The 20,330-nt window shown below is 37.7% G+C and overlaps 1 protein-coding gene across 4 annotated transcripts in view; it reads left to right on the plus strand.

Moving 5' to 3' along the window:
• Positions 1 to 20,330, plus strand: part of ZBBX (zinc finger B-box domain containing) — a 184,481-nt gene that overhangs the window by 310 nt on the left and 163,841 nt on the right. For all 4 annotated transcript variants that reach the window (XM_054700724.1, XM_037525753.2, XM_054700725.1 and 1 more), the window contains exons 2-4: positions 7,842 to 7,958; positions 12,519 to 12,632; positions 15,426 to 15,516. In XM_054700724.1, the coding sequence (XP_054556699.1) occupies positions 7,891 to 7,958; positions 12,519 to 12,632; positions 15,426 to 15,516 (273 nt within the window). In that variant the 5' untranslated portion in view covers positions 7,842 to 7,890. The remainder of the gene's footprint in view (positions 1 to 7,841; positions 7,959 to 12,518; positions 12,633 to 15,425; positions 15,517 to 20,330) is intronic.

Here is a 20,330-nt window from a genome sequence, read left to right on the forward strand (position 1 = left end):
TCTGGAGTTGAAATTCTTCTTTTCTATAAACAAAAGACTTCCTAACCCATGATGCTAATGTAGACATGAACCAAGGCTGAATCCCAGAGAGTGAAACCCCAGCCTTGGTTAGTTGTATGTTTTCTACAGCTCGGCCTTTTGAAATGCTAGCCTCTTTCATCCTTTGAAGTCATTTGCGCCTTATGAAAAATTTGATGCCTTGACAACTGTATCACATCTACTTTTGCAGTCTCCTTTCTGCCTGGGCGGTCACATAAGCCCTCTCCATTCTTGAAGTCCACCCACCCAAGTAAAGGTCATGGTGACACATCAGATTCGTGAGAATATGAAGCTGTGGAAGTTTTTTTCTTTTTTTCCAAATCATTATTACAAGTGTTCAGATATGTAGGTTCAGTTATGTCGTTTTTAATAACTTGACTTTAAACCCAAAGTTAGCAAGACAAAAAAGTATAAAATTGAAGCTACATTAAATTAGAACTATGCAAACTGTATGCTTGTGGAAAATGAAAAAAAAAAACACACTTCTATCTCTATTTCACACCTACTAAGCTACACAGAGACCTGCCTTGACTACCCATAATCTTCTCAGTTCTGTTACATGTGAATTAATTGAAAGCTCATTTTTTTTTTATTTTACAAGACAATACTTCTTGCTATTATTTGATTCTTAATTTTTTCTTCCTTTACTGGAGTGTAAGTTTAGTGAGCATCTATTTGGTTCATCTGGTTCCTTAGGGCTCTTGACCTGATATATGGCACAGAAAAGGTGATTGCTGTGTTTCTGTTGAATGCTAATCCGTGTCTGGTAGGAGATATGGAAAAAAACAGAAAGATGTGTTGATGTGGGAAACAATGTGTTTGTTTTATTATTGATTGTGCAATAAATTCTAAGTGGTAGAAAGAAATCAAATAGTTAGCACATCATTATTGATAGCATACTGTGTAGCTACTCTACTAATTGCAGGAGATTCAAAGATCAATGGCAAAAATGCCCTCAAATACTTGGGATACTTGGGGAAACCACACATGTGAAAACAGGCAGCACAAAGTAACACAAGGCAGCATGTAGTAGCGAATTAGTGGATTATACACCATGTTCTTATAGGAGGAGAAGTTCTTTTTTGGTGGAGTAAATCATGATACAGGTGGCCTTCAAAGCAGGTATTAAACAGAAGCAAAATCTTGGTGATCAGAGAAGCGGAAAATAAAACATAAGGCTTGAGAAGATTAAAATGCATAATGGAGTACCTTAGATACCAAGCAGAGTAGCTGTTTTTTTTTTTTTTCTTTCTTTTTGGGATGATGAACTACTTAGAGACAAATATTTGTGACCTTACATTACAAGGAAACATTCTGATACCCACACTGATGTGTGACAATTGTTGTAAAACTCAGAAAAACTATGATGTCAAATAGGTCTTTTTCTAAATTTCCTTTGTATGACAAGATAAGAGCATTAAAGGGGTGGTGAATCTGAAAAGGGGGAATAATCTGATATGAAATAATCATTGTAAGTATGTGGACAATATTTAAATTTTAAGAGACACAAGGAAACTGGGGATAAAATTGTAGTTTCTGGGACAGGTGTCTCAATTTTCCCATGCCTAGATTATTCATGAGAGTGCAACTAGGACAATAGTTGAATTTTTGAGAAAGAGTTGGGTAAATAAAATACAAAAATATTGAAAGGACTTTTTTTTTCTGAAAGGTATGATTTATAAATTTAATGTTTTCATTATTTGTAATGATAAGATTTTTTGTTGAGACACAATTAATAATAATTTAATATTTCTATACTGTTGTGCCTTTCAATTTCTTTTAATGCTATTCTAGTGCAAGCACGCACAGGGCAGGTTCACTGTTGATTTGGGCAGATGGGTAGAGGGATCTTGGAGCCCTCAGTGGATTTTTAAAGGCCTTTAATGCTCTCTCAGGGAACCAGGTACACAGGCACTGCAGGCAGGAAGGCCTGTAAGGAAGCAGGCACAGGCCAGGCAGGGGGGCTGGGAGGCAGGCAGGCAACCCAGCATTCTAGCCCCCTACAGACCTTTGTGCTCTTTCTCTGGCCTCTACAGCAGTAGTGCTGTCTCAGAGAGAAGTTACATCCCTGGCCTCTCTGCACAGGTGCTCTAAGTTACACATGTGCGCCCCATGCTATCTGGGCCCAGGTGTCCACCATCAAAGGCGTGAGTGCCTCACACCCAGCCTCCAGGCCAGGTGTCCACACTAGCAGCAGGAGGGTGTAAAAAATAGCCTGAGCATTTACCAAACAGCTGTGAAAGAGTTTCTTTATATTAGGTCTGACCCAGAGAAAAATAGATTAAATCAGAGAGATAAAGCTGTCTTATTGCTCCATTCGTTCCCTTCCTGATGTCGTTTTAAAAGCTACCCAGTTCCCTGAACCACAAGATCCCTGGGGATTTTCTGGGAGGCTACTGCTTTACAGGTTACAAATCAGAGATCTTTTGTTCTATATCCTGCAAAGTAGGTGTGTGTGTGGTGGTGTATGTGTGTGGGGGTGGGATTTGTTGTTTTATATATGGATAGACTGAAGCTTAGGGATCACTCACACATAAAGTTGGATGACATTGACTGACCTTACACCCAATGTCTTATTTTTGGCTGCAAATTATTTTAGAAAAGGTTTTCTTGGACCTTTATATCAAAAGACAACCTTTTTTTTTTTTTTTTTCCCCAGTTCTCCAGGGAACCTGAACACAGAAAGTAAAAAGAATGGGTGATTTGAATACCATTTATTGCCGTAGAGGCAGGAAGGGCACAGTGCAGGAGCTCTATGATCTGAGAAGATGGGTAAAGGAGGGTCTTCAATTTCTTTAAGGCTATTTGAGAGAAAGCATGCACAAGGCAGGTTCACTGTCAATTTGGGCGGATGGGTAGAGGGATCCTGGAGCCCTCAGTGGATTTTTAAAGGCTTTTAATGCTCTCTCAGGGAACCAGGTACACAGGCACTGCAGGCAGGAAGGCCTGTAAGGAAGCAGGCACAGGCCAGGCAGGGGGGCCCTTGGTGTTTTTTCAGGCTTTTATTGAGCTTTTACCAGGGACATGGCAGGCAAGGGTTCAGGGGAGGAGGAGGCTGGCAGGCCTCCCATCCCCCAGCAAGTCTTCACTCTTGCTGGGCTCTCTGGTGTTCTCTCATTCTCTGCTGCTCTGGTTCTTTTGCTCTTTCTATCTCATTCTTGTCTGCTGTATCCTCATGGTGCTGCCCTTATAAGCCCAGTCACAGCCCAGTGTGTCCACCATCAGGCATGCATGTAGGACTGCAGGGATCCACCATTAATGCTAATGGTGGGAGAGTAGACAAGCCTGATACTTTTTCACTTACCCTACAGAAGATTTATTTATTTATACAAGAACCAGAGTATAGGCCAGATATGCGGGTGGGGGTGGGGAGGGAGGATGGTAGGGGTTGAGAGGGTTCACCAGAGACAGAGCAGGGAACAGAACAGGCAGACTGACGAAATACACTGCTGAGGGGAGCAGCGGGCGAGACAGGAGAGGTCTGCCATGTCATGTGGATTCCTCCACTGATGGCGGGGATTGAACCAGCACTACAGAGGCTGCAGACAGCTTCACAGAGCTGTGCTCAAATCCTTGTGCCACTAGGGAGGCCCGCCTTGAAGTAATGTTTAATTATCAGATATCTTGGTTGGTGGGAAGACTGAATACAACTTGCAGTTCAGTTTCTGATTTACATTCAGGACCTGTGCTAGCCGAAAATAGTTTAGCCCACTTGTAGGGTAAATGGAAGTTATTAGATATTTTTCTTCCCTCCCTCCATTAGCATCAATGATCGACACCTGTGGTCTTACGTGTGCGTGCCTGATGGCGGCGCCTGGAGTGTGGTGTGTGAGTGTGTGCGTGGGCACACCCAAGCCAACAGATGGAGCATGTAAGGACAGGGCAGCAGAGGACCCTGCGGCTGAGAGCAGTGGAGAGTGTCAGAGATGTGCTAAGAGAGGAAAGAGTTTATAGGGATTCAAAGTGGGACCCAAGTTGCTATCTCCCTCCTGACTTGTTTGTCCTAACCTGTGAGAATGGTGCCAAGGGCTCCAAGATTCTCTTTCAAGCTTCCTGAATTGATGATGAACCTACCTGGCCTGCGATGGTTGCAGAACACACTGTTATATCCTTGTTATCCCCAGAAAGGTGACTAATTCTCTGTTGGTTTTACAAAAGGAAATAGGCAGAACAGCATGACTCACAATTACAATCTTCCTTTTTTTCTTCGTGTGGGAAAATTGACTTCTGTGTGTGACTTAATAAAACAGTTAATTGAGAAGAAGTCTTATTAATTGCATTCAGTGACGTTAAATGCCCCCAAATAAGACCAATCTATTGAGCAAGTCATATGATCAGCAGAGCTATAAATCTGAAACATCTCATCCTAATGAAGTTTACATAATTTTCTTTCATTCATTGCTATCAATTGTGTATCAATTCAGCTTTATACCTACGCACACACACAAATACTGTTGTGTATTTCAATGCATAAATGAAATTAAGATGGTTTAAATTATTTTAATCAGATATATTAACTTTGGGGATTATTTTTTAATGGTGGTGATTATGATAAAATTATGGAAATTTTCATGAAAAAATATCAAGAGTAGACAAGGTGGAAAAGTAGACAGTTGGATTTGTGATTATGATCAAATAAGGAGACTATCTGATTAGGTAAGATTATTCCTGGATGATTTTCAAAGATAGTTTTTGTAGCATTGCTTGATAAAATAAGACAAAACTTTTACCTACAGAGAGGAGATAGAAGATGCAACTTCTCTCCCCAAAAAGCAAACCACATATTGGTTTCCCACTGCTGTGATAGCTTTATTTCCCACTGACAAATATTTTAGCTTTGAGAGGCCAGATTTGTGGCTGAGATATGAGCCGGAATTAGTCATCTATTTAAGTGCTTCCTTCTGTGATCATGTCCCATGTTATTGTCATTGTTTGTGTCACTTTCCCTTTGACTGTGTACTCTTTGAGGGAAGACATTTGTCACTATGACCAGTAATGGGAACACAAAGTCACAGCTAGATAAATCTTTGTTGATTGAGGCACAAATTTACTTAATGCTGTGATGCAACCACCATATTACTTACAATAAATTTATTTTCTATGATTCCTTCTTGAAATTATCTTCAGAGAATAAATTCCTTCAGATTTCCTCAATGTAGTAAAAATCTACCCGTTCATGCTAGAATTGATATTTGAAGGTGGTCAGGTAAATTGAAATTAGATTTGAGTGAATGGAGTAGTGCCTTCTGTTGGACAAGATCATTTTTAGTTTTAAATGAGGCACAATAAAATATATTTGTGTTTTTATTTGGTGTATTATAGATCCTGAATAGAAATTCAAAAGAGTCAGTCCAAAAATGTTTTGATCAGAGGTTGCATATTGAAATTATGAGATAGCCTCCCAAGGGAACAACATTGAACTACTCATTTGATTGTGAGGACTTAGATGTCACAATAGTCTTACATTTGGTTCTTCCGATTTTGGTACTTCTCTCCTTAAAACTTTGAGCAAACTTTCAAGTCTTATTTTCTGTGCTTCTCTGTAAAACTTTCAGTGATTCTCATTAACTGCAGAATAAATTCCAAGCGCTTTAACATGGCATTTAAACATGGCCACCATTTATTCATATATATATATTTCCAAACTTAAGCCTATTTTCCCTTCCATGTAGCCTGCACATTAACCAAATTGAACCAAGCATTAGTTACTATTTAAGAGCTGTTCTTTCCCACACTGTAAAACATTACTTCAATCCAAGTCTTAATATAGGTGTCTCCCTTCTCCTTACAGTCCCACTTAAATACTAGCCAGCTTGAACACTGCCCTTGTTCTCACTTATTGTAAGTCTTATTATCCTTGCAATTTCTACTTTGTTTTATGGAATTATATAAAGTCCCTGGGTCAGCTTTAGCTCAAGCGATTGTCAGACTTCTAATCTCTACATTATATATAGTTTTATATGCCCTAACTCACTTTCTTTTTTTTTTTAAGATTTATTTATTTATTTATTTATACATACATACATACATGCATACAAGCACTGGGTACAGTCAGAAGCGCGGGAGGGTGAGAGAATTCACCAGAGCCAGAGCGGGGAGCAGAGCAGGCAGAAGGACCGAAGTACACTGCTGAGGGGAGCAGCGTGCGGCAGGAGAGGTCTGAGAGCCATGTGGGACCTTCCTTGGGTGGCTGGGGAGCAGCTGGGGATCGAACCGGCACCGCAGAGGCTGCGGGCAACTTCGCAACCCAGCGCTCAACCGCTGCGCCACCAGGGAGGCCCACCTATCTCACTTTCAACAAACAAATCTTTCTGGGCCTCAACTCCTTCATGCCTCTCAGTACAGTGACTTACATAAAGTAGAAACTTAATAAACACTTATTGGTGTTATGATCACATAGGAAACACATATAAACCAATTGTAACAAGTGATTTGGGCATTTAAAACAATGAGCACTATGATAGTGCCTCATATTTCTTTTTCTTTTAAATATTTCTTTTTATTTATTTATGCATACAAGAGCTGGGATGTAGGCCAGAAGTGGGGAGGGGCTGCGAGGATTCGCCAGAGACAGAGTGGGGAGCAGAACAGGTGGATCTAATGAAATATACTGCTGAGGGGAGCAGCAAGCGAGATAGAAAAGGTCTGCTGCACCATGTGGGTTAGCTACATGGCTGGGGATCAACTCATGCCACAGTGGCTGGTGACAGTTTGATAGAGCTGAGACTTTAACCCCTGTGCCACCAGGGAGGCCCTATCATCTCATATTTCTGTAAAAGTGTTTGCAATTGAAAAATTTTGTTCATAAAATAAAATCTAATAGTTGTGCATATGATTCAATAATTCAAATAGTTATATGAGTAACTATTTGGAAATATGATGTTCCAAGTATTTTGGGGTAAACTTGAGGTTAAGCAGAAAATCTGTCTTGTTCCATTTATTGTTCTAAAATATGCTAATTTCTGATCTTTGGTAGAGAAGATTATTGAAATATTCTTTGATTAAATGGGGATATTATTAGAAAGCCTATGGTAATTATTTTATTCCTTGATTCTTATTTTATGTCACCATTCATGTAAAAATTCAAGGTTTTTGAGTTTGGATTGCATTGCTAAACTGTCTTTCATTTCACTCTATTTACCCTGGGATATTATTTTTGTTTTTTGGGTTTTCTTTAAGATTTATTTTTATTTATACAAGAACTAGGGTATAGGCCAGAGGAGCAGGAGGGTGAGAGAATTCATCAGAGACAAAGCAGGGAGCAGAACAGGCAGACGGACCAAAAACACTGCTGAGGGTAGCAGTGGGCGATGCAGGAAAGGTCTGCCGGGCCATGTGGGTATCTCCCTGGCTGGCCGGGAATCGAACCCGTGCTTCAGTGGCTGCAGACAGCTTCACAGTGCTGCACTCAACCTGCTGCGCTACTGGGGAGGCCCAGGATATTATTTTTGGGCAAATAATATACAACAACATAAAAAACAAATACTTGATATATACTTTCATAAGGCATATGAAGAATTGGATTATGTGCTTTGTTTTATTGAATGCATTCTTTTTTTTAATTCAATATTTTAATAAATATTTTTGAAATTTTGATTCCATGAGATGTATTTATAACTCTATTAGTATATAAATATTGTATGACTTTTAATGTATTTAAATGCTTAATAATTTTTTATTTAGTCCTTACCTTCATAAGGGTTTCTGGTTTTAAATTTTTTCTGATTTATATGCAGTTCATAATTTGTAATTTAATTGCTTTACTTTTGACATAGTTCTTTTGTCTTTTTTATTTTTTTCAGAAGTTTTCACAAATTACAATAATTTTTAGACCATACTAAGGCGGTAATCATGAACACAAAAGATTTTGTCATTCTTCCATGGGGAAAACCTGGAAATTCTGTAAAACTAAGATATAAGTAAGTATACATTTATTACTGAAATACAAATAATTGCTAAAGCTTTTTATGTATTGTTACTTAAGCTTTTATTTTTGCATGAGGCTATTTAAAGTTGAACTCAAAATATTTGAACTTTTATCTTCATATTACTGTATTTTTATCTATATGGAAGTTTGAAATATTTTTTTAACATCTTTTTTTTTTTAAAGATTTATTTATTATACAAGCACTGGGTATAGTCAGAAGCACGGGAGGGTGAGAGAATTCACCAGAACCAGAGCAGGGAACAGAATAGGCAGAAGGACCAAAGTACACTGCTGAGGGGAGCAGCAGGTGGCAGGAGAGACCTGCGTGCTATGTGGGACCCTCGCAGGCAGCCAGGGATCGAACCAGTGCTGCAGAGGCTGCGGGCAGCTTCGCAGACCAGAGCTCAACCGCTGCGCCACCAGGAGAGGCCCAGAAGTTTGAAATATATATATAATATATATTTATATATATAAATATATATTATTTATATATATATATAATAGCTTAAAATGGGGACTGAAAATATGCCATAAAAATTAAAATGTTATAAAGGTTAGGCTTATTGACTATTGAAACGTAAGTCAGAAAGTTGCAAATATTTTTGTGTCACATTCAAAATTAAAGAAAAAAATCATCCTGAAGAAACTGAAAGAAACTAAAATGAAAGAGAAAGTGCTAAATAGGGCCTCCCTGGTGGCACAGGCTGTTGAGCATAGCACTGTGAAGCTGTCCACAGCCTCTGCAGTGCAGGTTCAATCCCGGCTGGCGGTGTAGATAGCCACATGGTGCAGCAGACCTCTCCTGTCTCGCCCGCTGCTCCTCTCAGCAGTGTATTTCAGTCAGCCTGCCTGTTCTGTTCCCTGCTCTGTGTCTGGTGAATACTGTCACCCTCCCACACATCTGGCCTGTACCCTGGTTCTTGTATGCATGAATAAATACATTTTTTTTAAAAAAGAAAGTGCTAAATATTCTAGCACTTTGCATAGGTAATGGGTCATTTTAAGTTTGCCTTTCCCAGGAAGTATACCTTCTATACCTGTGACTTGCATTCAGCCAGAGCCAGGCAGTTCTGGATATCCTGGGAATTTCATGATATAGCTGGGTTACCAGAGATTCAATATTCTGCTTTCCTATGACATCATCTTAAAGTGACTGGAAATTTCCAAGGTCTTCCTCTCAAATATGACAGAAGACCAGCCAGCCTGGGCTGGGGACAGACTGTTGATTTTTAATTTTAGTTTCTGAATTCCCTGATTGAGATCAATAGTCCTGAGGTTTTTCAATGTCTTCAGATCTCTCCTAAATCTTCTTTTCCTTCTGAGATACTGTCTGTAAAAGCATTGTGTTAATTGGAATACGTTATACAAATATGTGGCATTATCATTATTAGGTTCCACTTTTTTTTTTTTTTTTTTTTTTTTTTGGTGGGACCCTCGCTGGCGGCCGGGGAAAGAACCAGCGCTGCAGAGGCTGCGGGCAGCCTCGCAGCCCAGCGCTCAACCACTGCACCACCAGGGGAGGCCCCAGGTTTACCACTTTTTGATGGAAAAGGGAGCTATCCAATGCTAGTATTACCAATTTTCCCTTTTTAAGGAAAAAAGTGAAGGGTATATGCATTATTTTATTTTGGTGATGTATTTCAAGTCTATGTGCTTATAACTATAATCATTCACCCAACAAATACTTATTAAGGACACGAGTTTATTAAGGACACGTGTTGTACATGTGTTTACAAGGACACGTGTTGCATAGATAATGGATGTCATTTTAAGTTTGCCTTCCCCAGGAAGTATACCTTCTATGCCTGGGCCCTCAAGTAGTTTGCAAAGATGTGAATAAGTAGAATTATAATTGTAAATGAAATTCACAGTACCATGAGACATGGTGATATGTAAGTGTAAGGGCTATGAGACCATGACCCAAATGTTTGGAGAGGTGTGAGGACGTCTCCAAGCTTTGCCTTTGAATTGCAGTAAGATTGATAGTAACTGGGTGAAACTTGTGCAAAGGTACAGGTTACTTTTAGGCATATTCAGTTGGCTAAGATTTATAGAACAAAGCTGGAGAGTACAGGCTTTTATAGATAATAAATAATATTATATACCACACTGAGGAGTTTGGAAGTTATCTTGGAGATGAGATGTAACCACTGTTCCCTAGCTTGTGTGTTTACCTTGTCCACCCATAAGTCACAACCCAAAAAACTAGGCTGGAACAACCACTGTATGGTAATTGCGCTGGAGTTCCCTTTCTTGCCCTTTCCTTATTCCAAAATTCTTTTCATTTGGTGTTGTCTTCACAATTATCTTAATGTTCTCCAACTCCTCTCTACTTTCTCAGCCCCCAACTGTTTCAATGATTTGTTTCTGATCTTTAGATATGTTGTGTTGATGTGGTATCAGCAGGTTCAAACTTAGATTTCCTCAGTGGTTTTACTTGCCTTCTGACTCTGGTTCAAGGCTATCTCCAGGAGGAATCCTTTCCTTTGTTCAAGACCCATAGATTTCCACCATAACCTTGGCCATTTGTGACCAGGACAGTCCATTCTTTAGTTTCACACCTTTTTTTCTACCATAAAGGGGACTTCAGAAACATTATCAGTTTTCTAAGCAAATCTGTGATACAATCACAATTACATTTTTTAATTATTCTTCTGGAAACCATGTGGAAAGTATTGCTAGCCCTTGAGATTTTGTGCAGGGAGAACAGCTCAGGAACTGACCTGGAACTTTGTGCCCAGTCTCCCTAAATGAATCCAGTTCAGGAAACAGTATCACTGTCCTCATTGCTTAAGTGAGGAAACTGAGGAATATTGTCTTATTCCTTCTTTGCTCCTTCCTACGTCAGTTACCTTCTTCTGGCTAGTCTCCACGCTCGGTTAATTTTATTTCCTAATATTTTCTAAATGCTCCATTTTTTTTTCTTTCCACTATCTCTAGCCAGTCAGACCCACATAATCTCTCTATTATTAGTATTCCTGAAACAGTGTCCCAACTTATTGCCTTGCTTTCAGTCTTGCACCCTCTAATCTTCTCTTAGAGTGATATTTTTAAAATGCTAGTCTGATCAATTTTCTTAAAACCTTTTAACAATATCCATTGCTCATTGAATACAAATCTCAATTCTTCTTTGTGACCTACACAGCTATTTCTGATTTGGTAACTGTCCACCTCACTGGTTACATTTCTTGCCACTTTTCTCATCCTGCATTTAATGCCTGGTCATGTGAAACTTCTCATTTCTTGACCTATGCAACATTCTTTTCTACTTGTGCCCACACTTTTCTTTCTTCCTGGAACAGAACTTTTACCATCTCCCTTTGACTGGCTAAGACTTTTCATTCTTAGTTCTTGGCTGAGACTTCCCTTTCTCTAGAACTCTTCCTACAGCCCCTTGGTCTTAGTTCTGTGTGCACAGGTATTTTTCCAGGGAGGGCATCAGCTCACTATATTTCAATTACTTTCATATTTCTCTTTGTTCTTCTATGTCCTGGGAGCTCCATTGTATCTCATATTCTAACACCTTTTACAGTGCTTATATGTAGACGTTGCTGAAATACTTCTTTAAATGAATATAGTGAAAATAATGCCTCTCCCTCAATATCTTTGCAAGCATCTCCAGACCTTCTAGACCACCATGGCCTCTTATCCCTTCCATATACCTTCTTGGATTGTGTGTTATTGGAGACTTGCTCTTCAGTGATTATTTACCACCTCTTTAAATGAATGCCTATTTCTGATGTCCATTGGCAGCTTGCCATGGGTGCTTATGCTACTTAATTATAGTAAAGTATTAATATAATAAAGAAGAGATTGGACTCATGATAGATAATAAATGATAGAGAACTAGGTTGCCTTAGATCTTGGGGAAAAAGTCAGTGACTAATGTTGATAGAGGAGCAAAATTGTAAAATGCAGGTGTCTACTGTCAAAAGCTTGGTAAGTTTCAGATATTATCAAAATCTTTTGCACATAAAAAGGGCTCTGCTTTTTTCTCAAAAACTTCTCTTCTTATTGCTTTCTTTCATGGAAAACAATAGGTGGTGCTTGCTTCAGTTCCCATTTAATCCTTTTGATGGCTCTTATAAGAAAGCCCTTAATAGGTGCTTTCTCACTAATAGGCCCCAAGCAGGCTTTGCTTTTTAAAATTTTTTTTTGTATTATATATACATGACATGAAGGTTAAAAATTATTGAAGCTTTCCAAAATGATCATTTCAGTGAAAATGTGAATTCTGTCTATACTGAAAAGGACCCTTATTTTAACATCACTTTTAATAAATACCTGTGCATATAAACCATACATTTATATAAAGTGAGTTGTTTTAAATATCTAGCATTGTAATAGGAAGCAAAAATCTAAGATGTGAAGAGGTACTTTGCTGAAGAAGGATATTAAAGGAAGTCAAATGCTAATTAAGAGACCATACTTCAAAGAAGTACAAAGAAAATACTTAAAATGCTGGAAACCATGTGGAAAGTATCGAATTATCTTACCATGTGTGTTTGCTTGCCCTAAATGAATATTGTGTGTTTAAATCTAATTTCCTCAGAAATGCTCAAGAACTAAGAACGGAGAAAGTCCGATTAGAATTGGAGAACCAAGAGTTGGAAAAGAAACTACAAGAATTTCAATCAACAAGGAGCAAAGAAAAAGAAGAAAGACAGTGGGTGACATTTTTAGATGATTTTAGGGTATTAAACTAAGAAGGACTGTTATATACATATTATTGCCCTTCTAAGACTGGTCCTGAATGAATAACCTAGGGCCTCTTTTGATGAATAAGCAATATTAAATGTCTCCTACGTTTTCTGTCTCTTACGTAAAGTATGTTGCTTTTTGCATTACTCTTGTTCCCTCTGAACTTTATTTGGCCATACACTTTCTTATTTTTTTTTTTTTTTAAAGAGGCATGTATTTTATTTATTTATTTATTTATTTATTTATTTATTTATTTGTTTGTTTGTACATGCACTGGGTATAGTCAGAAGCGCGGGAGGGTGAGAGAATTCACCAGAGCCAGAGCGGGGAGCAGAGCAGGCAGAAGGATGGAAGTACACTGCTGAGGGGAGCAGCGGGCGGCAGGAGGGGTCTGCTCGCCATGCGGGACCCTCCTCCGGTGGCCGGGGAGCAGCCGGGGATCGAACCGGTGCCGCAGAGGCCACGGGCAACTTCGCAAGCCAGCGCTCAACCGCTGTGCCACCGGGGAGGCCCTTTCTTATTTTTCTTTACACATTATTTTTCTGAAACATTTATTGTCTGGGTGGTTTAGGACAACAATACAGAATTTGCCTTTCATGCTCATAAGATTGCCAATTTATGTTTAGTTTTTATTTATTAAAAGAATTTTGGGGGCAGCCATATACAAGAATTAGAACAGTGAAAATAATCACTTCTTAGCTCTAGTGTAACTCCTAGTCCATTTTTTAGCACTACCTCTGCACAATTAAATTTTTTTCTGCCAAATAGTTTATCATTGTATAAGCCGTGTGTGTGTATTTATGTGTGTGTGTATCTGACATATTTTTACAAATGAGGTTACCTATAAAAATATATGATTTGATCACATTGTACTTTTCTACTTGATACATCTCAGTGTTCTTTATATATCAGCACTCATTGACTTCAGTTTTTTAGTGGTGATATAGTATTTCTTTGTGGAATATAATGGTATTTATTATTTAAGTATTTATTAAGTTTTAAGTATTTTTATATGTTATTTATTTGCCACCGTGAATATATTTCTCTCCAAATACATTCATACACACATTTGTATATGTACACACACACACTTAAATGTTGCAAGATTATCAGGGGGATGAACTCTTATCTGTGTAATTTTAGGTCAAAGTACATGTGCATTTTATATATTGGTAGCTATTGGAGAAATGGTATTCCTAATAAACCTTCGCTTAAGTGTTTATAACCTTCGCTTACAGAGAATGAAACAGCATGTTTCATGTGTTTTTAGTGGCACTAAGTAATACCAGAATCTTTGCATATTGTGTTTGGTTTTTGTTTGGTGCTCAAAGTGATGATCAAGCACCTATTAAGTGTCTTCTGGAACATACATGTGAATTCAAACATTTAGTACAGTTTCAGTGGCCATTGTTTTTAGAATCTGTTTGAAAAATATGCAAGACTCATATAGGTATGTACCTGCAAATTGTTCAATCAATGCATTTTCGGAGTTATGAATGTTCCAGGAGACAGTTTATTGTGTATCTTGCTGCTTCTTTTAGTGAGTCAAGGGCCAGTTTTTGTTTTACCCTTCATTACTCTGGACATAGTTTGTATGTCTCAATGAATTGTGAGTACATTGGGAGACAGGGTTCATGAAGTCAGCTTCCAAGAGTGCATTTTCCTTAATTAAGGGAACTTTCCCACATGTTTTTAAGAAATGTTCTAAAGTTTGAGTTTTCAGAGCAAATACTTTTCTATTCATATAGATAGTAAATGTCATAATCAGAATGAGAAACTACCACTCCCTGGTCAGTGAGAAATCCAGTCTCTAATCTTGACTTTGTTATTTATTGTCTGTGTGACTTTGAGCAAGATTTGGTCTTATTATTTTAATAGGAATTGAACTACCTGCCTTGTGGACTTAAAAAAATTTGTGGGGATCCAAAAAATGGTGCTTTGAAAACTGTAAAACCAAACAGTTTGCATTCTTTACAATTTCTGCACCTTCAATGTGGAAGCTACTCTGAAGTCTTAATAAGGATTTCATCGCTTAGTAAATCTGCTTAAAATATTTTTTGATTTTTATTTCCTCATCTTTCTCTTTACATTTGCAGACCCCTAGCTTTTTTTTTTTTTTTAAGATTTATTTATTTATTTATACAAGTACTGGGTACAGTCAGAAGCGTGGGAGGGTGAGAGAATTCACCAGAGCCTGAGCGGGGAGCAGAGCAGGCAGAAGGACCAAGGTACACTGCTGAGGGGAGCAGCGGGCGGCAGGAGAGGTCTGCACGCCATGGGCAGCAGGAGAGGTCTGCGCACCATGTGGGACTTTCCTCCGGTGGCCGGGGAGCAGCCGGGGATCGAACCGGCGCTGCAGAGGCTGCAGGCAGCTTCGCAACCCAGCGCTCAACCGCTGCACCACCGGGGAGGCCCCAGACCCTTAGCTTTTAAAACTGCAAGAAATTAAGTAAGAAAACAATTATTATTCAGTAAAGCTGTCTTAACATCTTTGTACATGTCTATGCATTGGATATCTTCATCTGTGTTTGGACATTCACTTTTATTTGTTTTGTCCCAAAAGTTTCAAAAGAGCTGTATTTTAGAATAACTGAGGACATTGCGGCTATATTGATATTTCATTTTCATTTTGTGGTAGCTTGTTACATATTAGCAACTGAATTTCTGTTTGAGGAAGCAGGGAAAATCTATTTGTTTTCATTAAAAGGAGAAATGCATTTAGTAATTACATTTTATCTTTTGTTTATATATATTGAAGGTCAAATGGGTATCACTGGAAATCTGGACAAGTGGGAAAATTGGGTACTCAATCACACATGATGTTACAAAATAAAGGAAATGTTATTAAGGTAAGAAAATACCATTTGATTGTCAGTAATTTATTAAGCAAGAAGAAATCAATTAATTTTTCAGATCTTACATTGCTTTTTATACTTCAGGACTTACTCTGCTTGTTTTAATAACTTTTAATAACTTGTATATTATTAAATTATGATTATTTTTATGTTAATATGTCACTTTTATTCAGATATATTTTGTAATTTTATCTGCAAGTAGATTTTTAATAATTCACCCAGTGTTGAATTTTTTATTTTTTATTTTATTTTATTTTTTTAAGATGTATTTTATTTATACAAGAGCTGGGGTACAGGCCAGATGCGCAGGAGGGTGAGAGGAGTCACGAGAGACAGAGCGTGGAACAGAACAGGCAGACTGATGAAATACACTGCTGAGGGGAGCAGCGGGCAAGACATGAGAGGTCTGCTTGCCCTGGGGTTGCTCCTAGGCCGGCGGGGATCTAACTGGCACTGCAGAGGCTGCGGACAGCTTCATAGTGCGGCGCTCAACTGCCTGCGCTACCAGGGAGGTCCCTGTTGAATTTTTTAAAAACATTTTTTTTCATTCAGCTCAGTTTAGTTTCAAATATATGAAGTAGGATTTTCATAATCCTATGTTAAGGTGATTTTATTTGATATAACAAATGATTGACTTCTTCTCCCTTTTTATTATATCATATTTCTTTAAAGTGTTTATATTTTATTTGAATAATAATTATCATTCATATAAGTGCTGTTTATTCCATATGCAAAGATATCCCTGGGGGGAAAACCAGGTTTAGTAACTATAGAACTGCTTTATCGCATGGTATATTGTAAATATAACATTATTCTATATTTAAGATTAAAGTCAGATGAGTGTCTTTATGGAAAGAAAACTGTTTGCTTCTGGATTCATTTGTACAAGATCTGTGACTTTGTAAGTTTTAAGTTGTATAGTTTTTTTATATGTCTATCATTAAATTTTTATTAGTCCAGTTGGCACCTGCAAATATCTTTCACAGTATTTTTAACCCTTTAGGATTAAAAAGCAATTATTTTATTCTTGAGTGTTATTCTCTTACTAAGATATGTTGGTTTAATTTTTGGATTAAGATTTTTATAATCCACTTTCTAGTTTTCATTATCTTCCTAAAATAGTGTTCCATGATTCAGATGTTATTGTAGATATATATTAAAAATTCTGACTGTGATTATTGACTTGTATATTTAAATAGCACTTATTATATACCTTGTTTTATAATCAGTTATCCCTGTTCTCAAGATCTTCATCTAATAAGAAAATTGACATATGAAACACTATAAAAGAAAAGATAGTACGTAATTGTAATATGAGGTCCTGATTTCAGAAATGCTTTTTGATTTTGATTTTTACTTTATTATGATAAGCCTTTTTCCTGGTCCCTTATTTAGGTTTTCTAAATTCCTGCTATGAGTGAGACCATTCGGTAGTTTTCTTTTTCTTTCTGGCTTATTTCACTAAGCATGATCCCTTCCAGCTCCACACTACTGGGGGTGGTGGGAGAGAAGGGAGTAGGATCAAAACAAGGCGGGTGGGAATTGTATTCGGACTATAACTACAATGAAAATGCATACATTTTGCAAAAATGAAAAATGATGTAAAAATATATAAAATAAAATAAAAAAGTGCTTTCACCCATCAAAGCAGAGAGGTTTTAATTATGATTCAAACCAAATGTAAGAGCCACAATGTGAATCTCTCAAAGTGAAAGTCCCTAGTGATTCTTACAAAAGTCTGAGGATATAGGATTTTATGCATGGAATCCATAAGCATTTCAAATTATCCAAATCTAGTGCCTATAGTTCTACAGACATATTTCACAGACATTTTCACAGACATATTAATAAATCTGCTTGTTAATTTTGATTTAGATGGAGTCTCTCTGCAAGATAAATTTTTATACTTTTTTATTTTTTCTTATCTCTTGCATTACTTTTATTACTTTTTTTTCTACAGCATATTTCACAGACATTTTCACAGACATATTAATAAATCTGCTTGTTAATTTTGATTTAGATGGAGTCTCTCTGCAAGATAAATTTTTATACTTTTTTATTTTTTCTTATCTCTTGCATTACTTTTATCAGCATCTTCATAAACAAATGGTTGCTTTTTTAAAAAGAAAATTCTTACATCATTTTCATTTTTGCACAGTGTTTGATTTCTCCCCTCAGGTGTAATCCCCATAAAATATTCCCACCAACATATCATTTGGGAACCATCATCATAGTCTCTTGAGCCCTTCCATCCCCTGTTTTGACCTCTCTTCCTTTCCCTACCCGTCCCCTGCTATATGTCTCAGATTTATAGTTTGTCTACTAGTTTTGTCTTGTTTGTTTTTCTGACCCCTTGTTCAGTTTCCCTATGTTCCCCCTATAAGGGAAGCCATCTGATATTTTTCCTTTTCCTTCTGACTTATTTCACTGAGCATAATTGAGAAGTTGCTTTGTCTCGGTTGCCCCACTTTTCCTTCAGTCAGGGTCATTACAATGTCAATACAAATGGCATTTTCAATAGTAACAGAATCATTCCAATATCAATAGATATAACATTTTTTCTGTCCCCAGATATGAAGATTTTTTATTTTACCTTTTAATTGTGTTATCTTTTCTTGAGATAACATTGGATTGCCACACTGCATGTAACTTCATTTGTATGTAACCACACAACACTGACCACAAAGACACCCATAGTCCTCCAACATCATCCTTTGAGTGCTCTCCCCTTTTGACTCCCCTCCCCCCACACTTGCCCTCTGGCAGGGTCAATTCTACAGTCAGATTTCTAGGATTTGTTTTTGGTTTAGATTTTTCTGTTCCTTTGCTTGATGGTTTGAAATCTAATTGAGTAATGTCCGACTGTTTATATATATATATATATATATAAATATATTATATGTGTGTGTGTGTGTGTGTGTGTGTGTGTGTGTGTGTAGCACATCTTCCTAGTCCACTCATCTGTCCTCGGGCAGATGCTTTCCATAACTTATGTATTATGTATGTTACTGCAGTGAGCACAGGAATGAATATATCCTTTCAGATTAGTGTTTTTGTATTCTTCTGATACATATCAAGGGATTTCTGTATTGTATGGTGGATCTATTTTCATTTACTTTTAGAAACCTCCCTACTGCTTTCCAATGGGGCTAGACCAATCTACATCCCCACCAGAAGAATAAGAGGGTTACTTTTCCAACACTTGTTTCTGTTTTTTTGTTTTGTTTTGTTTTGTTTTTCTTTTTTGATATAGGCCTTTCTATTGGTTGTACCATGAAAGTAAAGAAGAATATATTTGTGCCTCCCTGATGGCGCAGTGGGTTGAGCGCCGCACTGTGAAGCTGTCCACAGCCTCTGTAGTGCGGGTTTGATCCTGGCCAGCTGGCGAGAGTCCCACATGGCACAGCAGTCCGCTCCTGTCACTCCTGCTGCTCCCCTCAGCAGTGTATTCCTGTTGTCTGCCTATTCTACTCCCTGCTCTGCTGCTGGTGAATTCTCTCACCCTCCCGCGCCTCTGGCCTGTACCCCAGCTCTTGTATAAAAATAAATAAATCTTTAAAAAAAAATATATATATATATTTTGAACATGGACTTCTAAACATGCACTTTTTATTTATTTATAAACACAATGCATATATATACATATTAGTTTGCTAATATAGCAAGTGCATTGTAATTTTCATTAATAAGGAAATTAACCAAGGATGATATACATACAAATAAATGTTTTTTTTCCCCTACTCTGATATTTTCTTGAGTTCCTTTAAGTTTGCATATATGCTATTTTGTAGCTAACATGTATAGAGGTAGAGAGAGTATTTGATAGGCCATTAAAATAATCTAGAGGGTCTCCCTGGTGGCGCAGGGGTTAAAGACAGGGCTATCAAGCTATTGCCAGCCCCTGCAGCACAAGTTCAATTCCCTACTGGCCAGGGAGCAACACTCATGGTGCAACAGACCTCTCCTACCTTGCCCTCTGCTGCCTTCAGCAGTGTGTTTCAGTAGATCTGCCTGTTCTGCTCCTCACTCTCTTTGGTGAATCTTCTCACTCCCGCACCTCTGGCCTGTACCCCAGTTCTTGTATGCATAAATAAATAAATCTTTAAAAAATAAAATAATCTAGAGATCATTTTAAGAGTCTGACTTAGAATGTAACAAGAACTGTAAAAGAAAATATGTATCAATAAATGTGACAAAGGAAAGTAAGAGGGAAAATATAAGCTATAGTATTCCATGATGGATTTGCTAAGAGATGAAATAAAGAAGGAATTTGGAAAAAATGTTTTGGCATAAAAATTAACTCTTTCGGGCCTCCCCAGTGGCGCAGCGATTGAGCGCTGGGCTGCGAAGCTGCCCGCAGCCTCTGTAGCACCAGTTCGATCCCTGGCCACAAGTGAGGGTCCCACATGGTGCTTAGACCTCCCCTGCCATACCCGCTGCTTCCCTCAGTAGTGTATTTCATCAGTCTGCCTGTTCTGCTCCCTGCTCTGGCTCTGGTGAATTCTCTCACCCTCCGGTGCTTCTGACTGTACCCGGTGCTTGTATAAATAAATAAAATAAATCTTTAAAAAAAAATTAACTCTTTCATTTTCTCTCACTCCCTCTATCCCTACATCCCTCCCTTTTATTTTTAATTTCCCCAGAGTTATTAAGGTATACTTGGCAAAATTGTAAGATATTACAAGTTGCAATATCTTTTGATATATGTATATGTTGTGAAAAGATCCTCCCTTTCAAGTTAATTAGTAAATAATTTACCTTAAACTTATTTTTTGTTTGTTTTGGTGAATACATTTTAGCAAATACAG

Source organism: Talpa occidentalis, unplaced genomic scaffold (assembly GCF_014898055.3).
Source record: "Talpa occidentalis isolate TD23 unplaced genomic scaffold, MPIMG_talOcc4v2.1 talOcc4.4, whole genome shotgun sequence".
Taxonomy (NCBI): Eukaryota; Metazoa; Chordata; class Mammalia; order Eulipotyphla; family Talpidae; genus Talpa; species Talpa occidentalis.